Source organism: Parasteatoda tepidariorum, chromosome 9 (assembly GCF_982258835.1).
Source record: "Parasteatoda tepidariorum strain Cologne lab strain chromosome 9, Ptep-v5.0, whole genome shotgun sequence".
NCBI lineage: Eukaryota > Metazoa > Arthropoda > Arachnida > Araneae > Theridiidae > Parasteatoda > Parasteatoda tepidariorum.
The window spans coordinates 98,976,124-98,991,859 of record NC_141763.1 but is presented as its reverse complement, the minus strand read 5'-3'; the positions used below and the strand labels follow the sequence as shown (position 1 = coordinate 98,991,859).

At 28.0% G+C, this 15,736-nt stretch overlaps 1 protein-coding gene across 11 annotated transcripts in view; it reads right to left on the bottom strand.

The window, feature by feature from the left end:
• LOC107451237 (mutS protein homolog 5) overlaps positions 1 to 15,736 on the bottom strand; it is an 87,065-nt gene that overhangs the window by 32,663 nt on the left and 38,666 nt on the right. For 9 of the 11 annotated variants that reach the window (XM_087152478.1, XM_087152481.1, XM_043043077.3 and 6 more), the window contains exons 2-5: positions 14,400 to 14,531; positions 9,386 to 9,512; positions 7,416 to 7,496; positions 6,291 to 6,374 (exon numbers count right to left, since the gene is read on the bottom strand). In XM_087152478.1, the coding sequence (XP_087008604.1) occupies positions 6,291 to 6,374; positions 7,416 to 7,496; positions 9,386 to 9,512; positions 14,400 to 14,531 (424 nt within the window). Of the gene's footprint in view, positions 1 to 6,290; positions 6,375 to 7,415; positions 7,497 to 9,385; positions 9,513 to 14,399; positions 14,532 to 15,568; positions 15,662 to 15,736 lie in introns of those variants that run through there. The other 2 variants (XM_087152480.1, XM_071186182.2) reach the window with 2 other exon arrangements.

Here is a 15,736-nt window from a genome sequence, read left to right as displayed (position 1 = left end):
ATTAAAATCGAGTGAATAAGAATCGAGATATTAGCAGATTCCAGGCTTGGGACCTCTAAGAGGCTTGTCAGAAGCAGCGTCGTTTGAACTAGGAAAATCAGATCTATCTAGAGGGCGAGTAAAAAAATTCGGAAAATCTTATCTGTTGCATGTAAAAGGGGAGAAAATAGCTAAAATAAGTAAAAATGAGAAAGGATTGGTAGCTATGTAGTTTAAATTTTCTGTTTCTCTTTGAAAATCGGTGAATTTTATGAAAAAACCGAATACTTATACAAATAAGTGAAATTTTTAGAAAATCTGAATTTTTGATAAAAAAGCTGAAATTTAAGAGTTAAAAATGAAAAAAGCGGAAATCCGCTAAGAAGCGGAAGAATCTCATTCCTGTAAGATTCAAGCAGAACTTAGTAATTTATTTGGAAAAGAGATATTTTGAATATGACCTCCTAGGACACTTCGAACACATTTAAGATTTTAATTCATGGTAGAGAAAGGTAAGAAATAAATTTTAAAAAATGAAATTTTTCTAATTCAAAATAAATTTTTTTTCTTTTTTTGCGTCAGTTACAAAAGCTTAACACTTAAAATATCTCGGATTCACTTCACTCTTAATTCAGATATTACATAAAAGTAGGGGGAATCATCATTATATAAAATTCTCAGCTTTTCTTATTGGTAAAAATTTACATTGAACTTAAAAGTTTATCTTGAATTTTAATTTGTAAAATTGAAGACCCCAGCATTTAAAATTGAAATCAATCATCTGTAGCTTTTAATTATTAAAATAACTAAGTAATTACTATCCAAATAAAGAGTGCAGTAACTAACAAAATAAAATTTGTAGTAACTAAGTAAATAATAAAATTGTGTTTAACTACCATTCCTGTTTTAAAATATTTAATTGCATAGATGATATTCAAAGTGTTAAAATTTAAACACTAAACTTTTTTTTATTTTTAAATCTAACGTGTTTTGAATGGGAACATTTATCAGAAGCGATAAAAAGGTAGCTACACGTAATTCCTCAAAATTACTTCATAAATATAATACATACTTTTTGTAAACATTCTGTTTGAATGCTTAAAATTAAAATGTAACTAAATTTTGATGATTAAGTGAATAATACTTGAAAACAGACAATGTGTCTTTTCAAAATTATCTGAAAGTTCTAAGAAGAAAATCTCTTATAGGTAGACAGCGGATAATATGCAATTGCATACGTGCATATTTTAGTACTTTTTGCCATTTGTGCATATAAATGCATAAAAAGGTATATTTGCTCTTATAAATGCATATTTTCAGCATTTTATGGCTTTTCCCTACTAAAACCATATCACTATTCTTTTTATGTCAGCATAAGGAACGCTTTAAATTTTGTTTTGTCGTTCTTTATCACCTGAAAGGGTCAGCTGGATTGATGTTGCTGGGGGTGATTGCAATCAGGTGAAAAAGATGTAGAAATGAGGTGTGTGTCGAGAAGGGGGGTACAAAGGGCCCACCCAAACAGACATTCATCATAGAAACCTCAGAAAGGGATGGTCAGATATTCTATGAAGGGATGTCTTTTCCTGGAATAAAGAATTGTCAATCTGTGTGGGAAAAATAAGGCTTCTGTGGTAGGTAGAAAATGACCTCCCTTTCCTGTGATTGATTAGTTAAAAGGTAGAATGAATACATTTTCGGAGAGAGCTGCTATTCTAATATATTTCGATAGTCCATCCGATAGATAGATAGTTTCGACATCCATCAGTTGAATACGTAGTTAGTGAAGCTTCGAACGTGATTTTTGACTGCTGAATTTTATAATATGCCAAAAATTAAGTCGACTAAATCAAATTTAATGAAGACATGGATTTCGGACTATGGGAAGGACTTTATGACCGATGGGGAAATAGTATTTTGCGTGATTTGTCAAAAACACATTTCCTGTGAAAAAAAGTACCAAATCGATCAACATATAAAGACTAATGCTCACTCGCGAAGAAAAAGCAGAATACAAAAGGATTTGTTCAAAGTTTATTAACTATTCCTGTTCAAGCACCTAAAAAGGAAAGTGATTTTTCTAGTGATTTATGCAAAGCCTTAGTAAGCAGCAATATTCCTTTAAAAAAGTTAAATAATCCAAACTTAAGACAGTTTTAAAAAAATATTGTACCAATCAGATCATTCCTGACGAATCGACTTTAAGAAAGAACTACTTTCAACCGATATATAACGAAGTACTGGATAATATTCAATGAGATATTGGATATGGCCCTATATGGATTGAAGTCGATGAGATGACAGATAAGTGCGGTCGCTATATTGCTCATTTTATTTGTGGAAAAATAGATAATATTCCTACTCGACCACATCTTCTAGCAAGCAAAGCCCTTGAAAAAGTCAATCATTCAACCATAGCAAGGTTTGTTAATGATACTATCAGATTATTATGGCCTGATAGAGATGGTTCTGAAGATGTTTTGATTTTTGTCAGTGATGCCGCTCCGTATATGATCAAATCTGCAGCAACACTAGAAATGTTTTATCCCAGAATGCTTCATATTACATGCTTGCCTCATGCTGTTCACAGACTGGCTGAGACTGCTCGAGAAGTATTCTCCTCTGTGAATGATTTAATTTCTAGTATCAAGAAAGTTTTTCTCAAGGCACCTGTGCGCATAAAATTGTATAAAGAAATGTATCCTGATTTACCCTTACCTCCACAGCCTGTGATAACTAGGTGGGGTACATGGATTGAAGCTGCACGTTTTTACGCTAATAATTTTGATGCAATAAAGTCAGTTGTAGATGCAATTGACGGTTCCTGTGTTTCTTCAGTTTATGTCACAAATGAATTACTACAGGATATCTCTTTTCAGAAGGACTTGGCCATAATTGACACTCACTTTTCTTTCTTAAGTGGAGCAATAACAAAGCTCGAAACACGAGGTCTTCCCCTGGCTGAAAAAAATCAACAGTGCATCAATGCTCTTCCAGACTCAGTTGGAAGAAAGTAAAAGAAAAATGGTATTTCGTTCAAAACAAAAATTCGGGTTTAGCAGCAGTGATGAAGATAAATGATTTTCTTAATGGAAACGGAACTGAACTTCCAGAGAAAATAAAACCAATGAGTATGAAATTGTACAAGTTTTGTCCAATAACATCGGTTGACGTGGAGAGGTCATTTTTTGCTTTCAAAATGATCTTTGATGACCGACGACATCAATTCACCCTTGAAAATTTGGAAAAACACTTAGTTGTGTATTGCAACAAAAATTATTCAGTTTAATAAAATCTTTCCCGAAAATGCGATGATTTTTCTTCTCTCATTTATCATACTTCAGTTTTAGGCTTTTTCTTCAGAAATGTGTAGATTCAAGTAAGAAATATTTTGATTTTCTTAATTTTAACAAAAAAAATGTTTTAGCTGTGTTTGTTGGAAAAAGTAAGTAGTAATATTTAAATAAGTTGAACTTTTAATTTCTATTTTAAATGCATATTTCTAGTTTTAAGAGCATATATTCAAGTTTTTTAGTGCATATTTTGTCCGTTTTTTAGTGCATATAATCCGCTGTCTACTTATAGGGTAGTTTCTTTTGTTATAAACAAATTTATATTTTGTTTCAATTTTTATAAAGTAAGAAAGAAACAAAAAAGATAATTATTTACATTCTTAAAATGTATCAAACTAACATGACTTCAGTTCATATGATTGATTCATGTGTTATGGTATATGCTTATTGCACTTTGAATATAAAAATCATAAGGTGCAATTAATTTTCAATAGAAATGAAAAATAAATTTGGAACAATTGTAGTAAAATTTTTTACGCTTTTCAGGAAAATGTAACATTTTTACTGTCACTTACTTACAAAGTAAGAGAATTATTCAGTGAATTCTGGCACAATTTAGCTAATTTAATTGTTGCATATAATTACTTTTAACTAGTTTTAGTTAAGACTTTTTTACAGGGTTAAAAAAAACCCGGGTATTTTAGAAAAAACCCAACCCACCTGGGTTTTATTGAAAAACCAGGGGAAAATTGGGTTTTTTCATTTAGTGTTCATAGACTTTTTTTATTTATTAAAAAGTGTTGTATAAGCTTGAAAACAGAAATAAATCCAAAAAGTTATTTTAATTTTGTAATATGTATTTTATATTAAGTTTAAATAACGCATTATCACTAATATATATTTGAATCTTTATTGTGAAGCACATAACGTTTCACAATTTTTAACCCAAGCATTATAAAATATAAATGCAGTAATATAAAAAGAACAAATTTATTAATCTTTTTGTTTTCAAACAAATTTATTTAGTACATTTACTAAACATATATATATATACAGTAGAGAACCAATTATCCGGGATGCTCGGGACTATCGCTATCCCGGATGTCTGAATTTCCCGGTTTTCTGGATCGACCAAAAAGTGTCGTTAATCGATGTTTTATCGCACCCGGATTACAAGGAAAAAGTGTAATGCATGAAGTAAAAGAAAAAAGAAAGGTACTCCTAACTTTAAAAAGAAAAGGTAAAAAAATAACATTTAAAAGAATAAAAAAAATTTGCAAGTTTAAGCAAGAAAAACAAGTTTAAAAAATACAAAATTCCCGTATTTATTTTTTAAAAATAATTACAATTCCTAAATTAACTAATATAAACAAAACCAATGGTTAAATAACGCAATATATTTCATACCTAATTATATGGGAGGAAACGATAAAATAAAAGGAAAACTTATTAATCTAAATAAAACACTTGAAAATTATCGAACCAAAACAATAGTTAAAAAAGGCACTAGCATAAATATTAAAACCCGGAACAAGGCAAGAACAACGGAATTTTAAAAAAAAACCTAATGATAAAATGTATGAATAAAAAGAATTAATTTATTGAGTGCGAACATAATGGAATCAGAAAAACAAAACTGCAATTTGCTTCATAAAATAATCCTATGTTTAAATTAATAAACAATTCTCCTTTTATTTTTTTTTTGTTGATAAAAACACAATATTTAATTACAGCAGATGTGATTCCACATCAATAAAAACTTGCAAATGATACCGCACTTCCAAAGAATGAGAACTTATTCAGAAGAAAAAGATTTTATTTTTATTAACCGATGTCAAATATATAAATGTATTTTTCTCTTTCATCTTCTGTTCACTGATATGCATGCAATGCATTTTCTCCACCCCCCCTCGTAAATCAAACAGAAAATGAAATCAGCATGCTACACCCTTGAGCTTGATTGACGGCCTAAAGGAGAAAATAAAACATTCCTCCCTTCCCTGCCTTCAAGGTCACGGAGGAAATGACGTTTCTCTTGGTAAACGGGGGGGGGGGGGGAATTCTCCCCTTCCTTACATTTTCCTCTACTCAACTTCAAGGATGAGTACAATTTCCGATTTTTTTCATAATCGTTCTAGTTTAAAATGGCGGGAAAACCGATCAAAATTTTCCCCGGTTATCTGGATACCGGATAAATGGTTCTCTACTGTATAACCAATTATAAAATTATAATCAGCAAATATTTATAATCAGTAAAAACTAAAATTTCATCTGATTTTTGACTTTAATAAAAAACTGAAATAAATATTTAATGGTCTACCATGTTTTCATAATAAGATTAATAGAAAGTGAAATTAAAATTACGTATAATTATAAAGAGTATCAGCTACTTCTCCATTTTTTTCAAATTGTAATTAACCTTAGGAAAATGATTTCAATTTTAAATAAATAATTTTAAAAAGTTATCTTATAAAAAGTTTTAGCTTATTTTTTTAAAGCCAGAAAATAAAACTGTTTAAATTTGTTAATGTATCACTTAGTAAAAAAAAATTGTTTCTTTTAAATTTTTTTAATTAATAATAATAACCTGTTTATTAATATATAAAGCATGCAACTATATTTGAAAAATTGATCTTTTCTGACACATTATTTAAACTTCTATTTGATTTAATTTCATTAAAATATTACTTTTTGATAAAACCCACTTAAGCTTTCAATAGTACTATAAAATTATAGATTTGAGTTTCTTTTACTTTACAAATATTAAAAACTAGTTCATATAAATCATGCAACTCTATTTGACAAATTCATGTTGCACAATAAATTATATAAAATTAAATGTGCAACAATAAGTTTTAATTAAAGTGGGTTTTTTCGAGATGGGCCCACCCAATAAAACCCGGGCGGGATTTTTCAAAGTGGGCCCACTTGGCAAACCCTGCTTTTTTGAGACTTTAATAAGAGTCATTCTTAATTTGCTTCTTGATGATTAAAGAAGATAACTACAAAAAGACATACCAAAATCAATATTGGGTAATAAATGAAGTTTATTTCTGTCTCCAGCACTATTGGTAGATTCTGTAGTAGCTGAGCCAAAATTATCTTAAAAAGAAACAGTAATTAAAATTAAGAAATTAATAACAAAGCAAGGTAGTTATTTATCCATTAGCTGGATACCAGATCAGTGTTGCGAAAATCGTCAAGCTTTGTTGTCAAGGTATCAGTCTTTACTGTGGTGGACTTCAAAATTTATTGCATTTAATTCAAACAAAATATTTCTAATTTTTTTTTCTTTTCCTATGACTACAGAGCAATCTTATTATAGAATAAGCATTGCACAACCTCATTGAGAAAGACATTTGAACACCGTTCTTTTTGAAAAATTCCAGTCTATTGAAAAAAATAATTGCTTCCCTTGAGGTCATTGGACAACTGTGTGGGTGATCTTAGTGTTTAACACTTAAACTCAACAATCAAAAAGTTACAACTAGCCTTTTTAATAAAAATTTGATCATTTTGTTGCATAGATTTTTGTTTGGCACCCAACTAATGGACAAGTAATACAGTCAATATTATCATAGATAATTAATAACTTCTAAGTAATAATTAAAGCAAATTAGTTTTTTGCTCTTTTTTTAAAATTCATTTGTGGGTAAGAAGTTTATCAATTAAAAATATGAGTGAAGTTTAATTTACAACAGAGTGAGGGAGTAGAAATAAATACTTAAAGAAATGAGAAAAAAATATAATTGTTTTTGGTATCTAATACCCTTATGAATAAAAAAGTACAATTGTTTCAGGCCTAATAAAATAGTAATTTAAAGAATTCAATTATTTCTGTAATGTAAGGCTCTGTTTAATGTAAGATCATAAACAATTTGCTAGTATTTTTTTGTGAGTTCTTGTTCTAAAAACATGTTAAAACTTAGATAGATTAGAACCTTGAAAACTATTTAAGAGTCTTAAAGAAAGATCAGAAAGAGAGAAATGCTATCGAGAAACGATCGGCTTGAGATAAAATTGTGAACTCAAAAGTTTACACTTATGATGGATTATTTTTCAAAAATAATTAATAACGCAAAACAATATGATACTCCAATACAAAAACTATTTAAAAGATGTTTAATTTTTAAAAATCATTACTTATTTCCCTGAGTACATGCAACATATTCTCATCCATTTGTTGAGAAGTGACAATGTGACTTGGTTCAGTTTGTCTAAGTACTGCAAAAAGAATGCAACAATAAATTAAAAATTATAATGAAGAAAGATTTAAATAAAAGAAAATACTTTTTTAAATAACAAATAAACATAATGAACGCATATACAGGAAGATTCAAAATAATACAGTCAAAATGAAAGATGTCACTTTGAATAGGGGTGTGGTCATTTCTTAAATTCGCCTCTATCAGAAGTAGTTTAACTTATTGTTTATTAGTTGTACTCACAGCTGATCAAAGGATTAAAAATTAAAAAGCTATGAAAGAATTTTCAGTTTAGTTTCGCAAATCACAAAATCATTAAGGTAGAACAAACCATTGTTGAATTAGTATCTAAAAAATTAAATACATTATTCCAAGTAGTTCCTCTGGCAAGACTAACCATTTGTGTTTTGTGGGAGAGAAACTTATTTTTAAAAATATGTTTAGATTCTTTATACTCCATTTTTTATATAGTCTGATGGAAAACATAAAATCGGAGTTCCACTGAATCAAACTTTTTATTAAAACTAATAAAACTTGTAGAATCATTATTATTCAGAAACTAATATACCAACCACTTTTTACTCCAAAATTTTGTACAGTAGAATTACTTAACTTTATGCACTGTAAAACTTTGCAATTAAAAGGGTTTCGTTTAAAGTAAGTAAATAAAACAATAAAAAATTACTTTACATTTCCGGCACAATGAAATCTTTGGAAACATAAATTCAATTAATCTAATTTACAATATAGTTAGCGCAATCAGGGCTGCCACTGGATGAAAACAAGAAAAATAGTTGCGTTAGTAGCATCATATATGAATAAAAGTCTCCTAAATAGTCTCAAAGATATATAAAATAGTTGCTAACATCATATCCTCCTCTAATATAATTTTAATTATTTGTGCTGTAATAGCATAAAATTCAAATAACATGCATTTAGATACTCATATTTTATAAAAAATGTAAATTTATTTGTGGATTTTCCAACAATATATTCTTTCACACTACGCATAAAAACAGGGAGTTGTATTTTTATCTGTTACAGAACAGTTGAATTTGAAACTTGAATGTCCTTTCTCGGTTCCAATTTGCAGCTGCTTAGTTTAGACATTAAAAAAATAAATATTGCAATTTAATTCAATTTTATTTTGCTTATTTTTCATAACTGACACATTTCCAAATTTTAATGTTTATCAAAAAAATTACAATCACAACTCGACAAAACGAATATCACCATGTACCTTTTTTTCTATTCTAAATAGCTCTAAAAAAATTTACAACACATTTTGTGTAATTAAAGACAATTTTTCTAATTTTGCTACTTCGTTCAAATTAAAAGAGGGGAAAAAATTTAATCCTCAGAGATATTATATTAGCTTTCTGAAACAGGAGGAGCATTCCAATTCCATCAGTCTGATTGGTTAAATATGTCTGTCATGCTTTTGACATCAGACAGTGAGAATAATAAAGTTAGGATAAAACGAAAGCACGGCAAAAAAAAGTGGGAAAGGGGGAAACTCATGAAGCTATTCTTAATTTTAGTCGCTTTGGCTTAATAAAGTCGCCGATTTTACGCAAATCATTGCAAATTAGTTGTTTTTACTCATATTTCTACTAAAATAGTCGCCATAGTTGCTATTGCTTTAAAATAGTCGTTATAGTCGCCTTTTTAGTCTCCAATGGCAGCCCTGCGCAATAAGCTCGTGAACAATAACAAAAATTAAAACTAATAATAATGGAGATAAAAAATTTGAAAATTTTAATTTGAAAAAAAAAAAAAATTACAGGTTTTTTAAGGTCAGAGCAAAATCATAATCCTATTTTCAAGTAAAACAAGTCGCTCACATAATGCAATATAGCAAAAATTAAAACATATAATAAGGGAAATGATAGAAATAGTCTCACATACATAATTTAAGTAGAGAGAAAGAAGGTGGTGTATCTATGTGATCGGTCATCAAATATAAGTGGCACCTGTCAAGATTATAGTAGGCAGCCCCCAATTTGTTTCCTTGGTAAATAACACTCAAAATCACCTATATATGAAAAGAAATATATTTAAAATGTAGACCAAAGAAATAACAGTCTAAAGCTTTCACTGGGGTATGAAACCCCAGTTCATTACAGTAACAGCTCAATGCCTTAACCACTGAGTCACAGCTCTTACTGATCGAAAATTTATTTGATGTACACTTTCAAAGTATCATGCTTATTTGTTAAGGCTACATTTCAATATTTAAGCACATTTTATTAGTTGCACTTTTGAATAATTACAAAATATTGTTTACAAATGTTTCATAATATACTTCACAAAATTGCAAATGTTTCATGTTACGGTACAATTATTGCACTGATTCATATGTTATGGTACAGTTATTGCACTGACTCATATGTTATGGTACAATACAGTGTTTTCATCATAGAAAAAAAATGGGTGAGAATTTCCCACCCTTTCTCAAAAACAGGGTGAGGTCTCAAAAAGTTAAGTGAGATTTCTAAAAACTAAGAAAACACAAAAACTCTTGAAAAAAAAATCATTTCTTTAATTATAATAGATTTTAACGTCTTCTATTTTTTAAAGCATTGAATATTTTTGGTGCATCATCATAGAAGATTTTGCCTTTACAAGGTATTTGTCCATCTTACATAAGTGCATAAAAAATTTGAACGTCTTACATGAAGAAACCTTACCTACGGTAAACACGTGGTTGCAGAGAAATGTGTTCTGAAAGGGGTTCCGTGGTTGTGTTCTGTTGTTCGAAAAGTTTCTGAACAATACTGGTAAATAGGGAGGCTAGATAATTGGGCAGATGTTGAAAATAATTTAAGATCCATTAAGAAAAGTGAAACGGATTTTATTCTAAATGGCGTAATTCGAAGCTTTTTCCAAAATGAGAGAAATTGGCGAATTTTGAAATTGATTTATAGAATGCGCGAATTTCTCGCGGTAATAATTTTTCATTGCGAGTAAAGAAAAAAAATATGCGAGATTCTCGCGTTCTCGCGCTGTAGTGAAAACACTGCAATAGGAGTGCACAACCTTTTTGAGTGAAGAGCCACATGCACAGGAGATTGACCAATGAAGGGCTGCATGCCAAAGTATTTAGACAGGCATATTGACAGTAATTGTAGGTAGTAATTGTTATATAAACATCATTGTTCTAGGCACTAAATTATTTTTGTCAGTTAACCTTGTAATATCTTTGCATAAAATTAAATACTTTTCATTGTTTAAAAATTGAAACTTCAAAACTGATTACCTAAAAAAAAAAATTAAAAAAAAGAATCCAATAATCAGAATCAATTTATTAAAAAAAATAGATAAATTAAAATAATTTTAGAAGTTTGGGAAACTTCAGTCTCTTTTTATCAGATTGCATAATACAATATTGTTCATAGAATTAAATTTAAAAAATAAATAAAAATTCTTGTTATGAAAATAAATGCAAGTTAAATACTTTGATTTAAAGAAAGTTTATTGGGTTAAAAATGATTAAAATTAAAACTAAACCCTTTTAGCAGAAAATAATATTTAGGATTTAGTAGGGAATATACTTAAACTTTAAAACATTTATTTTAAATTAATTATAAGAGGCAGGGGAAGAGAGAGGGAAGAAAGCATTAATTTTGAAGGAGCTATTTTCCTTATTATTAAAAGAACTATTAAGATACTTGTTGGCAATTTTTATGAAGAATATTTTTTTTTGACATGACACTTGCTATTTACAATTAATACGCACATATATTAACAATTAATAAAATTTACATTACTCTACGAAATTTATTATGATTACAGTTTTTTACAGTAAAAATGTGAAAATTTAATGATATACAAATCATTTCCCAGCATATAATCATAAATGATATAAAATGGTCCAAGTAGGGAGGAAATGGCTTAATAAATTTCTAAATGGTTATCTTGTAATTTGCAAAATTTTTAAATATTGTGTTAGTTTTATTCACTTGATCATGTGATAGTTTTTAGAGCCATTAAATTAAAATTTAATGACTTTATTTAAATACGAATCTGTAATTTTGAACTGGCGAAACTCATTCTGGAAAACAGTCTTTCAGCAGAAGCTGTTATTGTGAGTAGTATTAAGTTTTTGGCAAATAACTTAATCAGTTTTGGAATTTGTCTTAGATGGTGTTCTTCCTTTCTGGATTTTTAAATAGAGTGAATACAAATTGCAATGTGTAATTTTTTTAATCGGTTGAATACGAATTGCTATGGGTGATTTTTAAATTGCGTAAATAAAAAACGCGATACATGGTTTTCAAATAGCGTGAATATGAATCAAGATGTGTGGTTTTGAAATTGCGAAAAAACTACTTATAACGCATGATTTTTAAAATGCGTGAATATGAATCGTGAGAAGAGTAACAATGTTTGATATTTTAAATGTCAGAATACGAATCGCGATTTTAAATCTCGTGAATACTAATCGCGATGGATGATTTTGAAATCTCATTAATGTTAGTACGAAAAACAATGCACTATTTTAAGATCGCGTAAATACAAATTACGATGTGTGAATTTTAAATTACGAGAACAATTAAAACATATGATTTTTAAAACACCTAAATATGAATCGCGGCGTGATTTTTTAAATCATGTATCAACAAAAAGAATAGGTTGGGTGTGTGTAGTAAAACTTGCACGTGTTCATGGTACTTAAGAAATATGCACATGTTTTGAATTATTTTTTTGCAAAAGGGACGCATGTAATATAGATGTTCACATCTTGTTTTTTTTTTTTTTTTTTTTAATTATTAAGATTTGGTCCATAATAATAAGATGGCATAAGTAAGTATGTAATTAATTTTTAAATTAAGTAAGTAAGTGTAATTAGTAAGTAAGTATGTAATTAAGTATGAAGTAAATTTTTTTTTTAAACAAATCGAATCTCACGAGCTGTAATATTGTGTCAAAATGTCAGGATATTTTAAATCACAAGTAAAATTGGAGCAATAAAAAAAAAAAAACTCATTCGAAAAATTTCTTATATTTATGTTAAAATCTGCACTTAAAAATTAATTACTTTAGTGCGCAATTCAAAACTCGCGTGCATATATATTGTATTAAAAATATCAGAATTTTTTTTTAAATCACAGGGGAAAGAGTAGTAATAACTACCAAAAAAATCAAGATCCCTTTAAATTCATGATAAAATTCGTGTAAATAAATTACATAAAAATGTTAAATATTTAAAGGTAGGATTTGAAATTAAAGTAACGCAATAGCGTTATAAAATATCGGGACTTTCAAAACCTTTTAGAAATGTGTAGCAATAATTAAAAAAATAAAGAAAAAATAATTGGATTTGCGATAAAACCGGTACAAATAAACCACATAAATTTTTTTTTATTTAAATGAGCAATCCGTTACTAGCGGTTTGTAATAATAACATGCTATAGTATTTAAATTTTAAAAACTATGCGGAAATACGCAGCTATAACTGCCAAAATAAGGATCAAAAGTCATTTAGATTTTCCATGAAGTTTGCACAAAAAAAAAAATCTTTTCATAACTTTCAAAAATTGAGATTTCTGAAACTACGTAAAAATGGGTAGCAATAACTACTGAAAAGTCATTGGATTTACGATGAAATCGGAGCACAAGAGCGTCAAAAGTGATAACTAAAATTCGAAATTCGCATATTGTAATAATGATGTATTGAAAATATTGGGATTTTCACAACTATGCTTAAATCTGTAGCGTTAAGCATCGTAAAAAAGCAATAAAAAAACTACATTGATTGAAATTGGGCGTCTCAAAAACTTAAATGCGAAAATGTCAGATTTCCAAATTTGTATTTTTCAACAAAAAAAATTTGAATTATTATTTTTTTCCATTTTGTTCCGATTGCGTCCGCGGGTCGCACATCGACGATTAGTGGGCCGCAGGTTGTGCACCCCTATGGTACAATTATTGCACTGATTAGGAAAAGAGCAGTAAGAAAGGATTGTTTGTATTTAAACACAAATACTCCCACTCAATTTTAGAAAGAAAAAATTTCCAGGTAAATTTTAATTAAAATCCATGCCATATTTTATCTAAACCTTGCTATTTTCCATTAGCAAACTTGGATTTTTTAAATTTTACTTGTGATATCAAATATTAGATTTCGTGAGCAAAAACATATAATAGAATGAGAATTGAAATATGGAAAAGCTTCACAAAAAGGTGGAATTTTATAAAATAATTGTAATTGATGTTATTTAAATCAAATGTCAAAAACTGATTACAGTTATTGACAATTTTAAGACTGGTTATTTTCCAGTTATAATATAGGAATTTTCCAGGTTTTTTGCAAAAAACCTGGGATGCTTTCCCTGCTTTTTAGAGTTAAAATAAAATTCCTTAACAATTCCAGGTTTTCCTTGTTCACCCTGACCTGTGGGAGCCCTGCTAAATACTGATTTAGAAATTTTATATGTGTTTCAACGACTTATAATACACATTGAATTTTAATTTATTCTTATTATTTTCAGCCTAGCTGTAAAAGAAGGAACTTGTCCATTTTCAGAGAAGAACATAAATTAATTACTGCGTATTAATACAATATGTACGCATTACCACAATGCCAATTTAATATATTGTCACAATTATTTAAACATTACTGGCATAATCAATTATTTCAAAAACATTTTTACTCCCTTTCTTAGAAATGGATAAGTTCTAAAAAATTTAGAAGGAGAACATTATTGTACATTTATATAGTTGTTTACTAGTTTGCTAAATATAATTTTTAAAAATCTGTTTTAAACTAAGGATTTTAAGACTAATTGATTTATTTTTGAATTTCAAATACTTTCCAATTAATTTCTGAAGTTCATTGTGCAAATTTGAAATTCAAAAGTAAGAATTTAGAAGTAGAAAGATTTCATAAAAATATATAAGAAAAAAAAAATTCAATTACAAAAGAGGTAGCATCCTCTTCAATTTCAGATTGGCTTTGATTGTCACTTTCTTTTGAAAACGAAGAGTTGCTTCTACTGATTCCATTTGAAGTGCGCATTCTAGATGTAGATGTAAACATTATGTATGAAGTCTAGAAATGAAAAAAAAAATTTTTATTAAAATAAAATTTATGTTTGCATTAAATAGTTCTTGATTTTTTTTTCATTATTATTATTGACTTTTACTGTAAAAGTTAGGGAAAAGATAAAAAATAGATTTAAGATGTCACTGACTTGTAAGATGTGTAAAACAAATTTAAAACAATCACTATAACATTATGTTTTCTCACAGAAAAATATATTTAAATAGTACTTTATATTCTTACAAATTTCAAAATGTTATTTATGTGCAGGGTTGGAGTTTTTGCCGGCAAAAAGGGGTTTTTGCCAGGACAGTGGCAAAAACCGGCAAAAACTGGTAAAAACCGGCAAAAACCAAATTATCTAAATTGCTGATTAAATATTATTACAAAATACTTGAAACAAATTTAAATCAATCATAATGAATAACAATTTTGATACATTAAATGAAAAAATTATTTTTAACATATTAATAATTAATATAAGGGTAATAATTTTTAAAAGATTGAAAGTTTTTGATCTCTTTTCATTTTAGAATCCTAAAATAAATGTTTTTTTACAAATAAATAAATATTATTATTTGTATAATATTATTATTTATTATAAAAAATTATTATTTGTACAATAATTAACTACACATGTTGATAGATATTTTATGCTTTAAATTATAGTTATATTAATTTAAAATAAGTTCATTTCACTGGAAAAAAGAGAATAATCACAAATTTTCCAATCAATAATGTTTTAAACTACTAAAATGATATATTATTACATTATCATTTAATTATGATTTAATAATAATTTTGTTAATTTTTCTGTAATTATTTATATTTATAGTATATATTTCAATTTTAGGAATAATTTTGTAAAAAAAATGTGTTTTTGTCCTCTTATCATGGAGAATATAGAGTTTTTGCCACTTTTTGCCAATTTGCTTGGCAAAAACCTGTTTTTGCCAGGACGGTTTTTACCGGTATTTACCCTGGTTTTTTCCACCTGCGGCAAAATCTTGCCAACCCTGTTTATGTGTATTCAAATTCTACTTTACCAATATAAGTTCGCTCAGCTATTTTGATGTTTTTTTATTACTGTTAAAGCCACCTTAAATATTATTCTAATCAATAAAAAAGAATTAAAAATGTCAAATTTGAATTGCTTTTATAATTTTTGTTTCTTCCAGTCTTATAATTTCATGAATGCAATATCTGTCTCTATC